This window comes from Canis aureus, chromosome 37 (genome assembly GCF_053574225.1).
Source record: "Canis aureus isolate CA01 chromosome 37, VMU_Caureus_v.1.0, whole genome shotgun sequence".
NCBI classification, from domain to species: domain Eukaryota; kingdom Metazoa; phylum Chordata; class Mammalia; order Carnivora; family Canidae; genus Canis; species Canis aureus.
Window position 1 is genome coordinate 24,835,142 of NC_135647.1, and position 17,666 is coordinate 24,852,807.

Genomic DNA, 17,666 nt, shown 5'->3' on the forward strand with positions numbered 1-17,666 from the left:
CCAGCCCGCGGTGGCGACTTTCCACCCTGCCCGTCACTCCCTGCCGCTGGGGAAGAGGAAGGAGCAAAAAGCAAAACCCTCCTTGGCCACAGGAAAGAGAACAAAAGGGGGCACAAAACTCGGTTTCCTCAAATCAGACTCATGCCTTCATTATCTTGCCTGGTTGGCTTTTAAGTTTCTTTCACCTTCTGGTTTTTGTTTAGCCAGAGAGAGCCAGGGTGAAGGAAAGAAAGAACAGAAAAAGTTCCTTCTTCTCTTTCTCTCCTGAGAAGACCCACAATCAGAACCTGGCCTGTGTTACTCAAGGCACAGACCCCACACCACGTCAATTATACAACTTGGAAAAAAAAAAAAAAAAGCCCAACAGTGTAGAGTTGCATTGCTGGCTGGTGGAGGAGAAGAGAACCTGGTCATCCCAGGATTGCCCGCGGAGGAAACAGATCCCTAACGCAGCTATTTGTTATATATATTTTATTGAAAAAATTTTACATCAAAATAGTTTGGCAAACTGTAAAAGTATACATAAGTGCAAATATATCCTCCTTTTAAAATACAAGCGAAGTGTGAGTATACACGAAAAATCATAAAAATATCTTTAAAATATGGTGGTAGAAAACAACCTTGTAAAAAAAAAACGTTGTATTGTCACAATACTTGAAAACCGCTTTCTTAAACTAGACACGTTGCTTCTAAATACTTTCTTAATAATGTTCTTTGGCACCTGTGTCCAGACTTAGCGTCTGGAGAAACAGAACTCTCTTCCTCGGCTAGGCAACAAGATGAGGCTTCCTTGAAGTCTGGTGCTTAGCACTGCCTTTTGGAAAAGCACAAAAATTTTCATAGACGAAGAAAAAAACACACACACAACCTGCGTTTTTCAGACCCTGATGACTGAAGGTAATGAAGATCCCAGAGTTACATGTTTACGTTTTTCACGTGGTGACTTTTTACCGGCCCCGGCTAAAAAAGCCGAGTTCCCAGCTGGCTGTCTCCGTCGGGGAGCTGGCTGGTGTGGCTGTTGGGGGCCCTGCTTTGCCAGGGGCTGTCCTTCTACCGACGGGAGGCCAGTGTGCCGGCCAGCGCGGGCCGGGCGCTCTGGCTGGGTGACGGGCGTGCTACTTACTGCTGGTGCCACGGGCGCGTGGTGCGGGGTCCACGGCCGGCCACCCTGGCCCGCAGCGGGGACAGCGGAGAGGGCCCTCCATTCACATGACGCAGGGCTTGATATCCTGGCAGACGCTCTGGTGGTGGTGGTGGTGGTAGTAGGGTCCACTCGCAGACGGATGGAAAGAAGAAATGCCATTAAAGTTGAGGACAAAATCCTTTCTGTCACACACTGGGGTCGAGTGATGCTGGTATCGAGGCAGTCCCACTGAAAGAAGGAAGAAAAGAAAAACTTCAGAAACAGCCATCGGGCCGAGGACGGGCATCACCCCTCGGGTCCTAGTGTAACTCAGGCCTCGCTGTGCCCGGGGAGGGAAGGGAGGAGCCGTCGCGCTTCTGCCTGGTGCTGCACACCTGCCAGGGCAAGCCCACCTCTGGAGGCGGCTCCAGGTGCAGCCTGGGTCCCTCCCGGGAGGGGCCGCGGTCGCTGCTTGGATCCGACGCGCCGGCCCGCAGGCCCCGGGGAGGCGCCCAGCAGAGGCCAGGCCCGGCCGGAGGCAGCGCCGTCTGCGCACCGCGGCTCCCGCGCCTGCGCCCGCCTCCCCACGCCGCCAGGCCGGTCGCAGGGGCTGCGCACTGCGCGGGGGATACCCGTCGTGCCAGAAGGCGGTGACGGAAAGCAGTCCCTCCGCAGGGAAGTGCGGGCGGCCCGAGGTCCCCGAGGTCGGGGCTCCAGTCGAGGAGCCGGGGCTGCAGGGGGCCCTGATGCCCTCCGTGGTGCCCTGGGCATAGCGGTGCTCACCCCGAGGTGCCCGAGGTCGGGGCTCCCTCGAAGAGCCGGGGTTTGCAGGGGCCCTGATGCCCTCCATGGGGCCCTGGACGCAGCGGTGCGCATCCCAAGGTCCCCGAGGTCGGGGCTCCAGTCGAGGAGCCGGGTTTGCAGGAGCCCTGATGCCCTCCGTGGTCGAGGAGCCGGGGCTGCAGGGGGCCCTGATGCCCTCCGTGGCGCCCTGGGTGCAGCGGTGCGCACCCCGAGGCGTCGGGCCGCGGGGACCCCGGGCGGGGCGGGCCGGCAGGGCGCAGGAAGGCTGCCCGTCGCCTGCTCGGCCGCTCCCCGCCGGCCCCCAGCCGGACCCCCCGCCGCCCACTTTTGCTTTTGCTTTCCCGGCGCCTCAGGCCGCGCAGTCCCAACGCAGGTCGGCCCCTGCCCCGCGTGGCTCCCGGGCCCCCGCCCTGGGCCGGCCGGCGCGTCTCGGAGCGGGAGCGCGGGGACACCGGGCAGGCGGCAGCAGGGGCACCGCGGGGCTCTCCGAGGCAGCAGCGGGTCACGCGCCCCGGGTTGCTCCAGGCCCCGCTCTCGGCCGCCCGGGCCCATCCCGCCGCAGCACGGCCCGCGCCAGCTCCGCGGCCCAGAGCTGGACCCCGCAGGGCCCCCGAGGCCGCCGCCAGCTGTTAGGGGACCAGGGGGACAAAGGCCCTCGGGCCTGAGCCAGGGGCGCGGGGCCTCCCCGGGCACGGGGCTTGGCCGCCCTTCGGGAGCGGGACGCGGCAGCCCGCGAGGCTGTGCGGGGAGGGAGGCGGCTCCTGCAGCCCCCGCCGGCCTCGGGCCTGCTCGGCCTGCGCGCTCCTCCCGGGGCCTGCGCGCTCCTCCCGGGGCCTGCGCGCTCCTCGCGGGGCCAGACGCGCTCCCGGCCGCGGACCCCAGGGCGGCGCGCTCCTCCACGCCCGCGGGCGCCCGCACCCAGCCTGCTCCAGCTCAGCCCCCACCTCTCACTCGCCGGGGATGCTGACCGGGACCGGGGAAGGAGGGGCAGAGCCGCCCGGTGGTGCTCGGCGTCAGTCAAGGCCTCCCCGGCGTCCCCAGGCTCTGCCCAAAAGCGCTCCAATTAAGGCCTCTCTGGCGTCCCCAGGCTCTGCCCAAAGGTGCCCCAGTCAAGGCCTCTCTGTGTCCCCAGGCTCTGCCCAAAGGTACCCCAATTAAGGCCTCTCCGTATCCCCAGGCTCTGCCCAAAGGCACCCCAATTAAGGCCTCTCTGGTGTCCCCAGGCTCGGCCTAAAGGTGCCCCAGTCAAGGCCTCTCTGCGTCCCCAGGCTCTGCCCAAAGGTGCCCAGGTCAAGGCCGCCCTGGCGTCCCCAGACTCTGCTCAAAGGCCCCGGGAAGGCCGCTGCAGGAGCTGGGCCTGCTGGGCTCCGCTGTTTTGGTTCTCCCAAGCGTCCCGTTTCCGGATTCCCGCATTTCAGGGACTTGTGGGTGCACCCGGGTGTGTTGGGTGGCGCGAGGGAGGCCTCAAAGAAGAACCACAAGTCTCTTTCCCGCGAGCTCTTTTGTTTTTAATCTTTAGGGTATGGTTTCAGGGCAGCTTCAAAACCTCAGAGTCTGGGTTCAAACTGCGTGGAGCACGCCCGGAGAGGGGGAACGGGGAATGGGGAACACCCGGAGGGCCGCGGGCAGGGCGGGGGAGAGGGGATCTGGGCGGCAGAGTGGGGGGAGTGGGCACCGCCTGGGCTGAGCGGTGATTGACAGCCAGTCCCAGGGGATTAAAAAAAATGAGAGGGAAAGGTCATCTGTATTGGTTACTTGTTGAAATTCCCATAAAAATTGAACAAGACTCTGCTCTCAGTGGGTTAAGTCAGGCTAAAATCCTCTCCGGTGTGGTCCTGCCGAGACTGTCTTTGTTTAGTTAACCTCTGAGACCCGCATTTAAAAGGCCTATTTGGGAAATTTCACCGTCCAGGGAACCAACATCTTTTGCCCATTTCTGGGCTTCCCGCCTCCCCTGAAGCTCTTGATCGCACGCTGATTCCCGAACCTCTCACGTTCGGCATCATCCCGTGAGCCTTTTGCAACTGAGGCAGGAGGTGAGCGTGAGCTAGAACGGCACCATCTGAGAGGCAGGTTAGCCTGATTTTAACGCGCAGCCTGTGGGTGCTTCCCAGAGAGGTTCCCTACGTCCGAGGGAGTTGATCTCCACCGTCGGAAAAACCTGGCTAAATATTCAAATTCCCTCCTCCACCCCGCCTGTCCCCTCCCACCTTTCATCGCCTTTGGCAAGTCAATAAATTCTCACAATCTCCGACCAACACGGTTTACACCAGCAACGCCAGTGAGGCCCAAGAGGCCAGCACTTCTCAGGGGAGCCCCAAGGTGGGCCTCAGATCCTCGTGGCCTAGTTCGCACTGCACTGCTGCCATCAAGGCAGGTCTGCGGAGTTGGGAGGCCAGGGGCTCCCCAGAAGGCTGGTGCCCCTCTCCAGTGCTAACACCTCCCTCCTGTGCAAGAACCTGGGTCCCCCCGCCCCGTCCCCGCCCCGCGCAATCTGCTTTCTGCTCTGCTTCTCCCTCATTTCCCCTCCTGGCGACTGTTGCCCAGTTGCAACCGTTCTGCACCCGCAGTCTCGCCGTGCAGGACGCGTCCCTTCGGGGACGCTTGCTTTGGGAGGAAAGCACAGCAAAAGCAACTAAGCGGACACACACAGGCGCGCAATGGGAAGCAGACGGCCCGCTCCCCCCCTCCACACCCCGCTCCAGGCCACATGCCTGCGCCCCAAGCTGGCCGCGGCGCGCGGGGCCCTCCGGGGAGCGCACCCGGGAGCGCAGGAGCGCGGGCCACTGGCGCGCGTCCCGCCGGTGCGCGCCCCCAGCCCCAGCCGCGGGCGCAGGGCCGCGCGTGCGTTACCTGGCAGGTCGTCGCGGGCGTTCTGGTGCAGGTAGCTCTGCTCCAGCGAGTAGGACGACACGCTCGCGTGCAGGCCGGCGGGGGCCGCGGGGCTGGCGCCGGGCGGCAGCGCGGGCGGCTGCTTGAGGTACGGCGAGGCGCCGGGCGAGCTCCAGTGCGCCGCGGGGCTGGTGTAGGGAGAGGGGCACTCGATGGCGCTCGCCACGGCCGGGGACGAGGGCACCGGGCTGCTGCTGCTGTCCGCGCCGTAGTCCCCGCCGCCGCCGCCGCCGCCGCCGCCCCCGCCGGGCCCCGCGGGCACCGGGCAGCTGGCCATGTAGGTGGAGCCCGGGCTGGGCGACATGTGCGGGACGTGGTGGTGGTGGTGGTGGTGCGGGTGCGCGTGCGGGTGCGCGTGCGGGTGCGCGTGGCCCGGGGCGCCGGCGCCGGCGTCGTAGCCCGCGGGCATCATGTCGAGGCCGCCGTAGCCGCCCTGCGCCGGGCACCCGAGCGGCGCCGCCGGGGGCGCCTGGAAGTCGAAGCCCTGCGGCAGCAGCGACGCCCCGAAGCCCAGGCCGCCGACCACGCGGTGGTACACGGGCTTGAGCGCCTGGCATTTCCGCCTGAAGCCGCGCGGCCGGCGGCGGAACGAGCCCTCCTCGAACATGAACTCGCTGGCCGGGTCGATGGTCCAGTAGTGGCCCTTGCCGGGCCGCCCGAGCCCCTTGGGCAGCTTGATGAAGCACTCGTTGAGCGAGAGGTTGTGGCGCACCGAGTTCTTCCAGCCCTGGTAGGCGCCGCGGAAGAAGGGGAAGCGCGCCTGCAGGAACTGGTAGATCTCGCTGAGCGTCAGGCGCTTGCTGGGCGAGCTCTGGATGGCCATGACGATGAGCGCGATGTACGAGTAGGGCGGCTTCTCGGGCCGCCGCAGCCCCGAGCTCGCCTTCCGGGCGCCGCCGCCCGCGCCGCCCGCGCCCCCCGCGCCCCCCGCGCCCTTGCAGGAGGCGCCGGCCGCGCTGGCGGCGGCGGCGGCGGCGGCGGCGGGCGCGCAGGAGGCGGAGGACGCGGGCGGCGGGGCGGCCTCCAGGGCGGCGGCGGGCGGGCTCCGCAGGGCGGCCTGGAGCGCGCCGGGGCCCGGGCTGCACGCGCGGCGGAGCGGGGCTGGCGGCGGCGCGCCCTCGGAGCTCATCTGGGGGCGGCGCGCGAGGCCGGGCGCGCGGAAGCCGGGGCTGCGCGGCCTCGCTCGGCGCCGCTGGGGCTCCGCTGCGGCTCCCGGGGGCGGCGGGCCGGGGGCAGCGCCCCGAGCATCCCTCCCGCGCGCCGCGGGCCGCGGAGCCGCGGAGCCGGGGCGGCCGGGCGGCGAGCGGGGGCCGCGGCGGGGACGAGCCCGACGTCTCCCTGCAGGAGCGCTCCTCGCTCTGTCTCTCGGACTTCCTCCCTCCCTCCCTCCCTCCCTCCGCTCCCTCCCTCCACCCCCACCGCGCCCTGCCCCCTCCGCGCCGCGCGCCGCCCCGGGGAGGGCGCGGGGCCGCGGCGCTCCTCCCCCCTCCGGGCCGCCGGCGGGCTCCGGCTCTTATCTCGCCCGCGCGCGCGCCCCCCCTCTCCAGGGGCCCCGGGCCTCCCGGCTCCGCCCGGGGCCACGTTCCCGCTCGCTTCCCCACCCGCTGCGGACGCGGGAGCGCAGCCGGCCCGCGCCTGCCCGGCACGACCCGCATCCCCGGCGGGACCCACCCGGGCGGGCGGCGGCCCCCCGCGCGCGCCCCTCCCCGGGGACCCTGCGCCCCGCTCCTCCCTGCGCGCCCGGGGCCCACGGGGCTGGGCCGCCCGGCCTGCTCTGCTGCCCCCGCCCCCCGTGCCCGCACTGACACCGCCCGTCACCTCCACTTAGACAGGACGGCCCTGCGCGCCCGGGGCCCCGCGCCCAAAGGTAAAGTGCAACCGCCTCTCCTTCCGACAGGGCCCGGGAGCTCCGCGGCGCGCCCCGCGCGGCCCAGCCGAGCCGCAGCCCGACAGGGGCGCACCCGGGGACACACCCGGGCGGGGGGCAGGGGAGGGGAGGCAGACAGAGAAACCCAGCCGAGGTTTAGAGACCCTGGAAACGCAGTCGAATGGGAAGGATTCGCGTTCGCGTCGGTTTCCACTTCCCTCCCGTTTCCACTTGATGTTTTGTAAGGAAAGGACAAGGGAAAAAAATGCAGGAAGGGGAGCTGCCAGGGCTGAAGGAGAGCGGGAGGACTGAGGTAGCGGTCGGTGTTGGTGTTCAGTCCCCAAGGGGTGGGTGTGTAACTGTCCCCAGGCTTAGGTCCCCCTGCCCCCGCTCGGGTGTGGTCCCGCTGTGCGGATCTACCTTAGGCAGGAGAACACTCCACCCGGTGCTGCTGATTCCTCCCCGAGTAAGAGAGGATGTGCCCTCCGGAGGAATCACTTCCAATGAGACCCGACAGTTAGTTATTGGATTACACGTGCAAGGAAATGTACTCTGACCGGGGACAGGGGCTGGAAGAGGGAGGAGGAGGGCCTGAGGCCTGGGAGCGGGCCGGGCCACACAGGGGCTGGTGCAGGAGGCCTACAGGGGACGCGAAGGGAGGCTGGGCTGCGCACACCTCTGCGTCTACTCTGACGGGACTAAGGTGCAACTGTGTGGGCTGGGGAGCCTGGGGGAGCAGTGGGAGGGGGGGAGCAAGAGGATCTGAGGTCCGTAGGGGATCCAGAGAAAGGCCAGAGAAAGAAGAGCCTTGCAACAGAACCAAGGCAGGGTTTGGGGGCGATGGCACTAGCTCTCTGTGCCCCTGGAGGTATCACACGGAGTATCTGCTCCCGGCTGAGTGTGCTGGGGAGGCTGTGGAAGCCCAGGGAGAGGGAGGAGTGGGAAGGGGGAGGCTGGGGGCTGGGCTGGGGCTGGCCCCAGACAGTGACCTGAAGTTGAGTGGAAGCAGGCTTTTTCCATCAAACCCTGCCTGGATACCACACACAGAGACCGAGTGTCAGTTTACTGCCCTGAGCCGGGCTCCTTTTCCCTAAGCTCCACAGTAATTAGACAAAGAAAACCTAAATTAGCTGAACAGGCGTCGACAGCTTCCTCCAGAGCACCCCTGGTACCTACATGGGAATGTGTCCGAAAATGGCTTGATTGTAGCCCAGAGTCAGCTAAGAAAACATGGCCAAAATGAACTCAGTTTACCGCTCATTTCCAATAGAAAAAAGAAACAAGTCAGTCTTTTCCGGATGGGATGTTTTGATTGAGTTGGGGTAGGGGCGTTTGCAGTTGCTTCTAACTTCTAACAATTTCTTTCTGAGTGACTTGGGGATGGGTCCCCATTTAGTTCAGGGTGTTTTTTTTTTCCTCTTACCCCCTTTGGTCATTTTACATGGGATGATTTAAATGTAAATAAGTAAATATAGGAGTATATAGAGTGGGCTCCCTAAAATCAGTGCTTGGGTTGTCTGAAAAAAATAAGTAAATCCAATAGAAGCTGCAGTGAGGAGGACAGATAGTAACTAAAAGGAGCCCCACCAACAGAGCCGTGTGTGTGTGTGTGTGTGTGTGTGTGTGTCTGTTTAGTGGGAAGAAAATTGGCCCAGGTGGAAGCATACGGAAAAGGAAAGCAGTCGTCTCATTTGTAGGTGAGGGTTGGTGGACAGAAGATTTTTGGAAAATGCGGCAAGCAAGTAAATATCCTTGTCACTGAAGTGTCCTGATGGTCCACACGTAGGAGTTCTATGTACATCGAATCCCAGGCCTCAAAAGTTTTTTTTAGGACCCAGAGACTGAAGACTAAAAAGCACCAACCCTAAAATGCAAGGAAGGTTAGAATACCGGAGATTTTTAACGGCTCCCTTCCCTATCCAACCCAAGTGACAGCTGTATCCATTTCACCTACACTCTTCAAACGTGTGAGAAATCCCACCTGTGGTCTGCTGGGGGTCGCAGGAGGCTAGACATCCCGAGAAGGCAGTAGGCGTTGGGTCTTAGCTCCAGCCAGCAGCAGTTCTGTGGCCCTGAAGCCTGTTTCTCTCTGCAGGGGTCTAAACACTACCGTGCACTCCACAAAAATATGGAGGTGAAATGACAGTTATCTGGGCAGGAAGAGGCCCCCCATGTCAGGTTCTTTCTTGGAGACCCATTCTTGCCTGTTGGAAGTCCCCCTGACACAGACCCCCTAGGTCTAGAAATACTAAACCTCTGCATTTGTTCCTTACAGACTTCAGAGCTACAAGACTTTCCGCTCCTATCATGTCACCACCACGTGCTCTGAAAACAGTTCTCTCCCCTGAGCCAGAAGGAAGCCGGCTCGGGAGGACGAGAGGGCTGGCAAGTCACACCTGGGGAGGTGACAAAGCTGGCGGCCCTGGGGGGCCTGGGATGCCACACCAGGGACGCTGCCCCTCCCCGTGACTCTGTGTCAGTTGTGATCTGTCCAGGTCTTCCGGGCACGGGTCTTCTGCGGTAACAGACTGTGTCCAGTGCTTCGCCCCTGCCCCCCCAAATATCGAAATTTCTGTTTAGGAGACAGTTTAAAAGGAAAGTTGTCTCGGAAACAGTCTTGCTTAGGACCGGTCCCTCTCTCCGAGGTCCTTTCTTAGGATGGGGAGCCCTTCCCCGACTGGCTGTCATTGCTTTCTAAACGACAAAAAAACCCTGATTTGTTTTTTCTTTCACTGGAAGGCAAGGTGTGGTTCGTTAAAATGAAGGTAGACGCGCGCAGGCTGCTCCTTGCTTGGCCAGAAGCGCACAGCGTCGGGGGCAACCGGCCCCCCCACCCCCGCTCCGGCACAGCGGAATGTAAACTTCGGGAAGATTCGGTTTCTCCGATTTTGTTTTGTAATCGGCGTTTTATTCTAGGAAATCTCTTCGTTATTGCGGTCGAAGTTTGATGTTCTTAGCATACTTCTCTGCTTCGCGGGTTCGACATGGACAGGCGCAGAGTAAACCAGGCGCAGAGGAACCCGGTCCCCGCGCATCCCTCCCGCCCCGAGCATCCCTCCCGCCCCCCCTCGGGAGCTGACCGCCGCCGGCCCCCCCTGCCCTGGCTGCAAAACCCGCGCGTGTCGAGGACTCTCGGCTCCCGTGAGGCCTTCCTAGGAGGGGAGCGTCGGCGTGTCTGGGGACCAAGGGCGGCCTGGAGCCTGCGCGCCCGGAGGCCCCTCAAACCACTTCAACTTCTGATAGAAAATCCGCCCGGCAGGGGGGAGGCCGGGAGAGAGGCCAGGGGGGATATCACATCCTTGCCCCTGTCTGCTTTTCCTCTTCTGCCCAGAAATCCCCCGACCTGCGGGTCTGAACACCAGCCCCCGACTCCAAGCGTGTATTTGGATAGATTTTTTTGCTCCCCACACACACACACACACGCCTGTCCCGGGCAGGGCTCTCTTCGCAGCCACCCTCCCGCGGAGGCTCCCCCTGGCCGGGGCCTGGCGCTGGGTATGACTGGGTGCCTCGCTAGGCCTGCCCGGAGGTGCTTGGAGCAAGGAAGAAGGGATCCAGTCCTGCAGAGCCCCGCGTAGAGACTGCGCCTCCACCTACTTCTGCACGTCGTCGCCGACCTCCTCGCCCTGGTGCCCTGCGGGCGGGAGATGCGACTTTGGGATGCTCCCGGGAGCAAGGCCGTGTGCCCGCAGGCCCTGCCCCGGTGCGGGCCTAGAGGGCCCAGGCAGGCCACCGACCTCTTGCATCCACAGCCTGCCGCCTTTATGGGTGGGACTTGCAAGAGGGGCTCCGTGCCGCGGATGGCAATGCTCCTAAAAGGCAGCCCTGATGCCTGCCAGGAGGAGAGAAAGGGGTAGTGCTGGAAAAGACCGCGAGTGCGTTCCCCAAGGGGCAGGAATGGGTGGGCTCCTGGCAGCGCAGTAAATGGGAAAAGACTGTACCCCACATTCCCACCCTTGGGAGAAAAGAGGTGGAAATAAACGTGGGTGCTGGTGGCCCTCTGCGCATTGATTTGGCACCCACTCCTGCTGCTGGGAGGGAAGCCCCCCTCCCTCCCATGAGATAGAAACCGGTGGAACCAGGGCAGGAGCTCGGCCTCTTCCCCTGCACCCACCCTGGTTGCCTGGGAGGCCTCGCCCACTGCTTCTGCCCATCTACCCAGGCCCTGGAGGAGGGGGGCGGGCTGGAGCTGTGGGCCCACCAGGGCGACACCCTTGGGCTGGGAGGGCTTAGCTCAGGCCTAGCAGAGGAGGGTGCGCCCCAGGCTGGCGGGCTGCACCGGCCAGACGCACCCCGAACGCCCCCCGACGGAGGAACGACTGGGATGGGCCCTCTTGGGTCCATGGGCGGGGGCGCCCTGGAGCTCCCAACCCAGACGGGGTCGGCTTCATCTCCTTTCCGCTTACCCTCCCTTACCCCCAAATAAGTAACCCGGAGGGCAGCGAGCCCCGCGGGGCGCCGGGCCTTGCCCGAGGAGCCGGGAGGGATGGACTTCCTGGAGCATCAAAACTCCCCTCCTGTCCTCCCTGCTGGGCTCAGGATATGGGGCGCTTGCTTCTCTTCAGAAAAGGAAACGTAGCTCTTCCAAAAATATAAATCAGCGCTGACGTCCAAATATTTCTTTTGTCCTCCAGCATCCTCTGTGAGGATAAATAAAACGTGCTCGGCGCCCGGAGCCCGACTGGGGACCTCGGGCGCCCAGACGCCGCCTTGGAGGAGCTACTTTTCGGGAGCCCTCCCTCTCAGCCTCTCATCCGTCCCCCAGCACCCCCCACCCCTCCTCCAGGCCTGCGGGCGGTCTGTGCTCTGGGAGGCGACGGGACCCTGGGTCGGGAGGGGGGCAGCTCTGGGCCACGGAGGGCGAAGGGCCCCCGAGGCTGTCGTGAGGGGACAGCCAGTGGTTGTCGGTGCCGGGACAGGGGAGGGGACCCTGCAAGCAGGGCAGGCCTCGGCTCTCCGGGCTCTGGGGGCCAGCGGAGGCCGCCCGCGGTCCTCCAAAGAGGCCCAGAAGCCGCCTCTGCAAGCTGGCCTTCCCAAGGAGCTAGCCGCCAGGTTCCCCACGGGAGTCCCCAACCCCAGGACGCCTCCTCTTAGAGGGGACCCCAGAGGAGCCGTGTATGGGGCCTCCACGACCCTGCATGGGGTATCTCGGGAGACTGCTGCCCAGGACAAAGAATGGGGCTTTTCAGCGTCAGAGGCTGTGGCCTGTCCTTGGCCTGGTCCAAGTGTTGACCTCCTGAGACCCTCGGGATGGCTTGGGCCGCGTCCTCTGCCCGGCGCCTCCGTCCGCCCTGCAGTTTGGGAGACGGACTGATGGATTCTCGCCGGGGCCTGGAGAAGGCTGGAGCAGCAGGAGGGCCGCTGGTGCCTCTGCGCCCCTGCTTCCCCTCCTGCTCCCCTACCCCCGGGAGGGGGAGCCCACCAGCCTTTCTCCTGCCAGCCCTCCCGCCCCCCAGTGAATCCCCCCCGCGGCCTCCAAGCCTAAAGTGCTTCCGTGGCCGGGGTCCAGGCAAGAAGCAAGCCCCACCTGCCCGGCGCTGACCTGCGCGCCTTCCCCGCTGCCCTTCCCCTGCGCGAGCTCCCTCCCGGCCCCGCTTCCTCGGGCTGCGCGGTGGGGGCCCCGCCCGGCCACCCCTCGCCTCTCCAGGGGGGTCTTTATTGATGAGCTGCCTCCAAGCGCCCCGCCCAGGGCGTCCCAGAAGGGTTTAGACAATCCATCACCCAGCACTTCAGGAATGCTTCCTCCCTTTCAAACACCATCCTCGCACACCAGGCGGGCCGGGCGGGAGGGGCGCGCCCCGGAGAAGAAAGCAGCCGGACAGGCCGCGTCAGGCCATCCCGCAGCCTCTCGGAATCAGGGACTCGCGCCAAAAACCTCTGCGGATGCTGAGCGCGGCCCGCGTGGCCCCGTCCTCCGCCCTGCGCTCGGCCTCCCTGCAGGACCCCCGCCCCGGCCTGCCCGCCGGCTGGTGCGTGCGGGGGAGCCAGCGGCCTCGCCCGGGGCGGCGGGACCTGCTGTCGGGGGCTCCGGGAAGGCCGCGCACGCAGGCGGGGAACCCCGACCTCGCCCGCCGGGCTCCCGGGGCCCGCGCCCGAGAGGCCCGACTCCCTCCCGCTTCCGCTGGGTGGCGCCCGGCTCTCGGGAATCGCAGGCCGCCCGCAGCCCCGCCCGCCCCCGCTCCACCTGTCGGGGTTCCTGACGCCGCCGCCGGCCCGCACCGCAGCCCTGCAGCCCGCAGCTCAGCAGCCCCGCAGCCCTGCAGCACCGCAGCCCGGCACCCCGCAACCCCGCAGCCCTGCACCCTGCAGCTCAGCAGCCCTGCAGCCCCGCAGCCCTGCACCCCGCAACCCCACAGCCCTGCTCCCTGCAGCCCTGCAGCTCAGCAGCCCCGCAGCCCTGCACCCTGCAACTCAGCAGCTCAGCAGCCCTGCAGCCCCGCAACCCTGCACCCTGCAGCCCCGCAGCCCTGAAGCTCCACAGCCCCGCTAACCCCACAGCCCTGCACCCTGCAGCTCAGCAGCTCTGCAGCTCAGCAGCCCTGCAGCCCGCAACCCCGCAGCCCTGCTCTCTGCAGCCCCGCAGCTCAGCAGCCCCGCAGCCCTGCACCCTGCAACTCAGCAGCTCTGCAGCTCAGCAGCCCCGCAGCCCCGCAACCCCGCAGTCCTGCAGCTCCACAGCACCGCTAACCCCGCAGCCCCGCAGCCCTGCACCTCACAGCCCTGCAGCTCCGCTAACCCCGCAGTCCCACATCTCAGCATCCCAGCAGCCCCACAGCCCTGAGGTCCCGCAGCTCAGCAGCTCCACAGCCCCGCAGCTCAGCAGCCCCGCAGCCCCGCAGCTCAGCAGCCCCATAGCTCAGCATCTCAGCAGCCCTGCAGCCCTGCAGCTCAGCAGCTCAGCAGCCCCGCAGCCCTGCAGCTCAACAGCCCCACAGCTCAGCAGCCCTGCAGCCCCGCAACCCGGCAGCCCTGCAGCTCCGCAGCCCCGCTAACCTCGCAGCCCCGCAGCCCTGCACCCCGCAGTCCCGCATCTCAGCAGCCCAGCAGCCCCACAGCCCTGAGGTCCCGCAGCTACGCTGCCTGGCAGCTAAGCAACCCCGCAGCCCTGCAGTCCCACAGCTAAGCAGCTCCATAGCTCAGCATCTCAGCAGCCCCGCAGCTCCGAGGCCCTGCAGCTCAGCAGCCCCGCGGCCCTGCAGCCCCGCAGCTCAACAGGCCCGAGGCCCCGCGGCCCCGCGGCCCACACCCCAGGTTCTTTCAGAAATTATCGCTTACCCGGTACTGGGCACTGGGTCGGCCACCTGAGGGGCACACTGTGCTGTTCCTATCCCCCACCCGTCAACACTTAAGAAAACAAGGTGCACACTGGGCGCTCGTCTATTGCAGTGCACGCTCTCCGTTGCAAACACGCTAACACCGCGCTGAAGAAATTCAGAACTCAGTTCAATTATTGTGATTTTTTGAAGCAAGGGACAGAGGGGGGGTCTTCATGGGTGAGTTCCCACGCGGCGCTCTTGGGAAGCCAGTTCTCAGGGGGGTGCAGCAAGGTGCCCGGAGAAGGCGCTCTCCTGGCCGCAGACAGGCTCCTAGACCTCTGGCTCGCCTGCTCCAGCGCCGCAGGACCACAACCTTTCGCTTTTGTTATTTCTCACTGCTTTTGACTGAAGGAAGCCAAGCCGCTTCCTAAATTTGTGCTGGTGAAAGTCTGCAAAATAAAGAGAACTTTGGAGGTCCGTTTAGGGAAGGCTGCATAGGAGGGGAAGGGGATGAGCAGGGCAGGGGTGGACTTGGGTTGAGAAGGCCAGAGGCACTAGATTGAGAACCTGAGACCAAGTCAACCACTGGCCTTCCTCTGCCCTATGGTATCAGAAAGAACAGGGTTTTTTTTTTTGTTGTTGTTTGTTTTTTTTTCTTTTAGGAAATATGGCATTCTGCAACTGCAACTGACTTGTATTTTAAAGACTCTAAAAATTAGATTTATTGAGACATAATTTCTATACAATAAAGCACATCCATTTATATGAAAAAAGTTGAGGTCTTCTTTTTCTCTTGAAAATTTCTCATGAAATTTTCTCATGAAAATTTTCATAGTACAGAGAAGTTATACAATAAGCCTTCTCTTCAATACCCCTCACCTGCATTTAACAATGATCAAGATTTTGACATCCTTGCTCCATTTTTATTTTCTCTTTCTATTTTCATCTCTTGCTGAAATATTATAGGGCAAATCCAGACATTGAGCTTTAAGAGTGCAACTATTACTCCCTAATACACCCACCAGCTCTAGCCCTCTCATACCTAAAATGACATTTTGGTGCAGACAAGCACACTTCCTTGGGGAGATTTGAAATAGGGCAGGAACATTGTCCTGGATGTGTATCTTACAAACAGAACCCTCCATCCTGCTACTCTGTCCACTCAAGTGACTTGCAGCCCTAAATATCTCGGCTTTCTCCTGGCTGCTGGAACTGCCAAGAAGTTGACAAACTCTCCCTCCTGCAGTCTCGCTGGGGCTGGGTGTGTGCTTTAGCAGTAAGCTGTGAAAAGGGGTGCAGCCATTCGTTCAGCGGCCAGAGTTAACCCTACACTGTCTCCATCCATGCACATCAGGTCACGCATGCAGTATTAAATTTATTGCAAAATCACACGTAGCCTTTAAATATATCTGTTCCTCTGTATGTGTGTGTATGTTTATCCATGTGGGCCATGTAGTAGTTTCTGAGTCATTTACTCAGACAGTGCCTAGTGAGGGAAGAGTTTTTCATACTGTTTGGAAGGGCCCGTGAGAAGGTTTTGGACTCTCCTGGAGGACAAAAGAGGTCCTGAGAGGTGGACCAGGTGGCATTGGTTTGCCTGTATCTCCAACCTCCAGTCCACACACTAAGACTTTGTACAAAGATTTCAGAAATATTTCCTATAGATTTTTTTTCTGTCCCCCCCCCCCCCAAGTAATACGTGTTAGCTTTGTTCTTAGCATTTCCCCTCACCCTCAGGGCAACCCTAAGCAGATGAATCGTGGTGTGGAGATCTTAGTAGCCTCAGATTTTGACAACTGCACAATTGCACCTGGTCCTGATGACCTTGAGTAAGTATTAGAGCTTCAATTCCTACTTTTTTTTTTGGTAAAATGGAAGTAATATTAAAAATTTAAAAACAATGTCTCTCCTTGCGATGATCATAAAGATGAAATGAAACTTGTAGAAGTACTAACATTGTGACCTATACACTTGTATCCTGTTCTTTCTTGTTGGCCCAATGCAGCAAAAGCACCTTTTGGTTTTAAGGTACTTCTGTAAGTTTTATGCGGACTCGGGACCTTTCCTTCCGCGGGCAATCTTTTCAATGCTTGTTTGGCTTTGTCCCTAATAAGGAAATGATGGTGGGCCCATCGCCTACAGGTTCAAGTCTGCAACCCTCTGCGGGCTGGGGGCTCGGGTCTGGGGCAGGCGCAGGCTGCGGGGGGCGCTGGGTGGCTCCGCAGGAAGGGAGAGTAATGCGGAGGTGGGGAGGTGGGGGGCCGGTTCCCAGAGGCTAGATCGCGCAGCTGCTGCGGGCATCCGGCTGGTTCGCAGCACCCGGGCCTGGACGCACGCCCTGCAGTGTGCGGGGCGGGGAGGGGGGGGTGTCAAGGCTGGTGGCCAAAGCCCAAAAAGCCCGGCTCGGTGACCAGGCGCGGGGTGCGTGCGCGGTCCAGGCCCCGCGGGGTAGGGGCCCGAGCCTGGGGCCCAGCGCCCGCCTGACCCCGTTAGGCCAGCGGATGGTTGACTCACCGGGGGGTCGGGCCACCGACAGCTGATTTGCACTGGAAACCTGCGCGATCCCATATGGAAAAGCAGGAACGTGCGGAGGAGACACTTGCCTGCGCGCTGCTGCTTGAGCTGCAAAGGCGCCGGGGACCTGGGCCGCCGCAGAGCAGCCCCCGCCGCCTGCTTGCTTTGGGTGGAGATTCCCTGGGCCTGTGCAACAGGCTTGCGGGAGGCGGGGAGGCGGCCAGGGGGTCCCCAGCTCTCCCTTGGCCCCAGGTGGCAGGGCCAGGGCGCCGCACCCCGACTCCGCCCCGCGGGGCTCCCGAAGCTCCGACTCGGGAAATGCGCCCTGCCCCTGGAGACACCGGGTCCGAGACGCTTTCCGCGCGTGGAGTGTTCTGCCGTGGATCTCCTGGCCCGGGCGCCCCGCGCGCTGGTTGCCTGGCCCTGAGCAAGGCGCTTCCCTGTTCCCGACGTCAGTGCTGTCATGCCTGTGGTTGGGATCCTGACCCTAGCGGGCCGACGGCCTCGCAGCGCGGGGTGAAGGATGCAGGCTGCGCCCGCCCTGGCCCAGGCCCTCGGACGCGGTCCCCCGGTGGCTCAGCGCGGCCGGACCGCTCCGGGTGCAGGGCCTGCGGGGCGGGGCGGGGGTCCGGGGTGGCTCGGGGGCGCGGGGCGCGGGGATGCGGGGGGAGCCCACACCGCTTTCCAGGTGGCTGCGACCCCGGGGAGGGGGGAGCTCCGCGGAGGGGTGGCTTGGGGACGCGGGGCAGGGATGGGGGGAGCGCACAGAGCGGAGGGGTGCCTCGGGGGTGCGGGCACGGCTTTCCAGGGGGCTGCGACGGGGGTGGGGGGTCCGTGGCGCGGGGCAGGGATGCGGGGCGCAGGGATGCGGGGGGAGCGCACAGAGCGGTTCCAGGGGGGAAGGGGGCTCCGTGGCGGGGTGGCTCCTGGACGCGGGGCAGGGATGAAGGGCGCAGGGATGCGGGGGAAGTGCACAGAGCGGTTCCAGGTGGCTGCGACCCCGGGGGGTGGGGGAGGGTAGGGTCCGGGGTGGCTCACGGGCGCGTGGACGCGGGGGGAGCGCGCACAGCTTTCCAGGTGGCTGCGACCCCGGGGGGAGGGGTCCGCGGCGGGGTGGCTGGTGGGGGGGCGCCGGGCAGGGATGCGGGGCGCAGGGATGCGGGGGAGCGCACAGAGCGGTTCCAGGGGCTGCGACCCCGGGGTGGAGGGG

At 63.8% G+C, this 17,666-nt stretch overlaps 1 protein-coding gene and 2 long non-coding RNA genes across 3 annotated transcripts; 1 reads left to right on the top strand and 2 right to left on the bottom strand.

Annotated features, from left to right (window-relative positions):
• Positions 1-456: 456 nt before the first annotated feature.
• On the bottom strand, positions 457-5,948 carry FOXF2 (forkhead box F2). The gene is made up of 2 exons (XM_077885849.1): positions 4,781-5,948; positions 457-1,372 (listed from the first exon to the last, which is right to left on the bottom strand). Exons 1-2 carry the CDS (start codon positions 5,946-5,948, stop codon positions 1,206-1,208), a joined length of 1,335 nt encoding a protein of 444 aa, XP_077741975.1. The 3' UTR covers positions 457-1,205.
• Positions 5,949-6,271: 323 nt separating this feature from the next.
• LOC144306330 (uncharacterized) lies at positions 6,272-10,681 on the top strand. Its single transcript, XR_013373396.1, has 2 exons — positions 6,272-6,686; positions 8,962-10,681. It is a non-coding gene; the product is annotated as an uncharacterized LOC144306330 (long non-coding RNA).
• Positions 10,682-14,128: 3,447 nt separating this feature from the next.
• LOC144306331 (uncharacterized) lies at positions 14,129-17,457 on the bottom strand. Its single transcript, XR_013373397.1, has 2 exons — positions 16,457-17,457; positions 14,129-14,391 (listed from the first exon to the last, which is right to left on the bottom strand). It is a non-coding gene; the product is annotated as an uncharacterized LOC144306331 (long non-coding RNA).
• Positions 17,458-17,666: the final 209 nt, after the last annotated feature.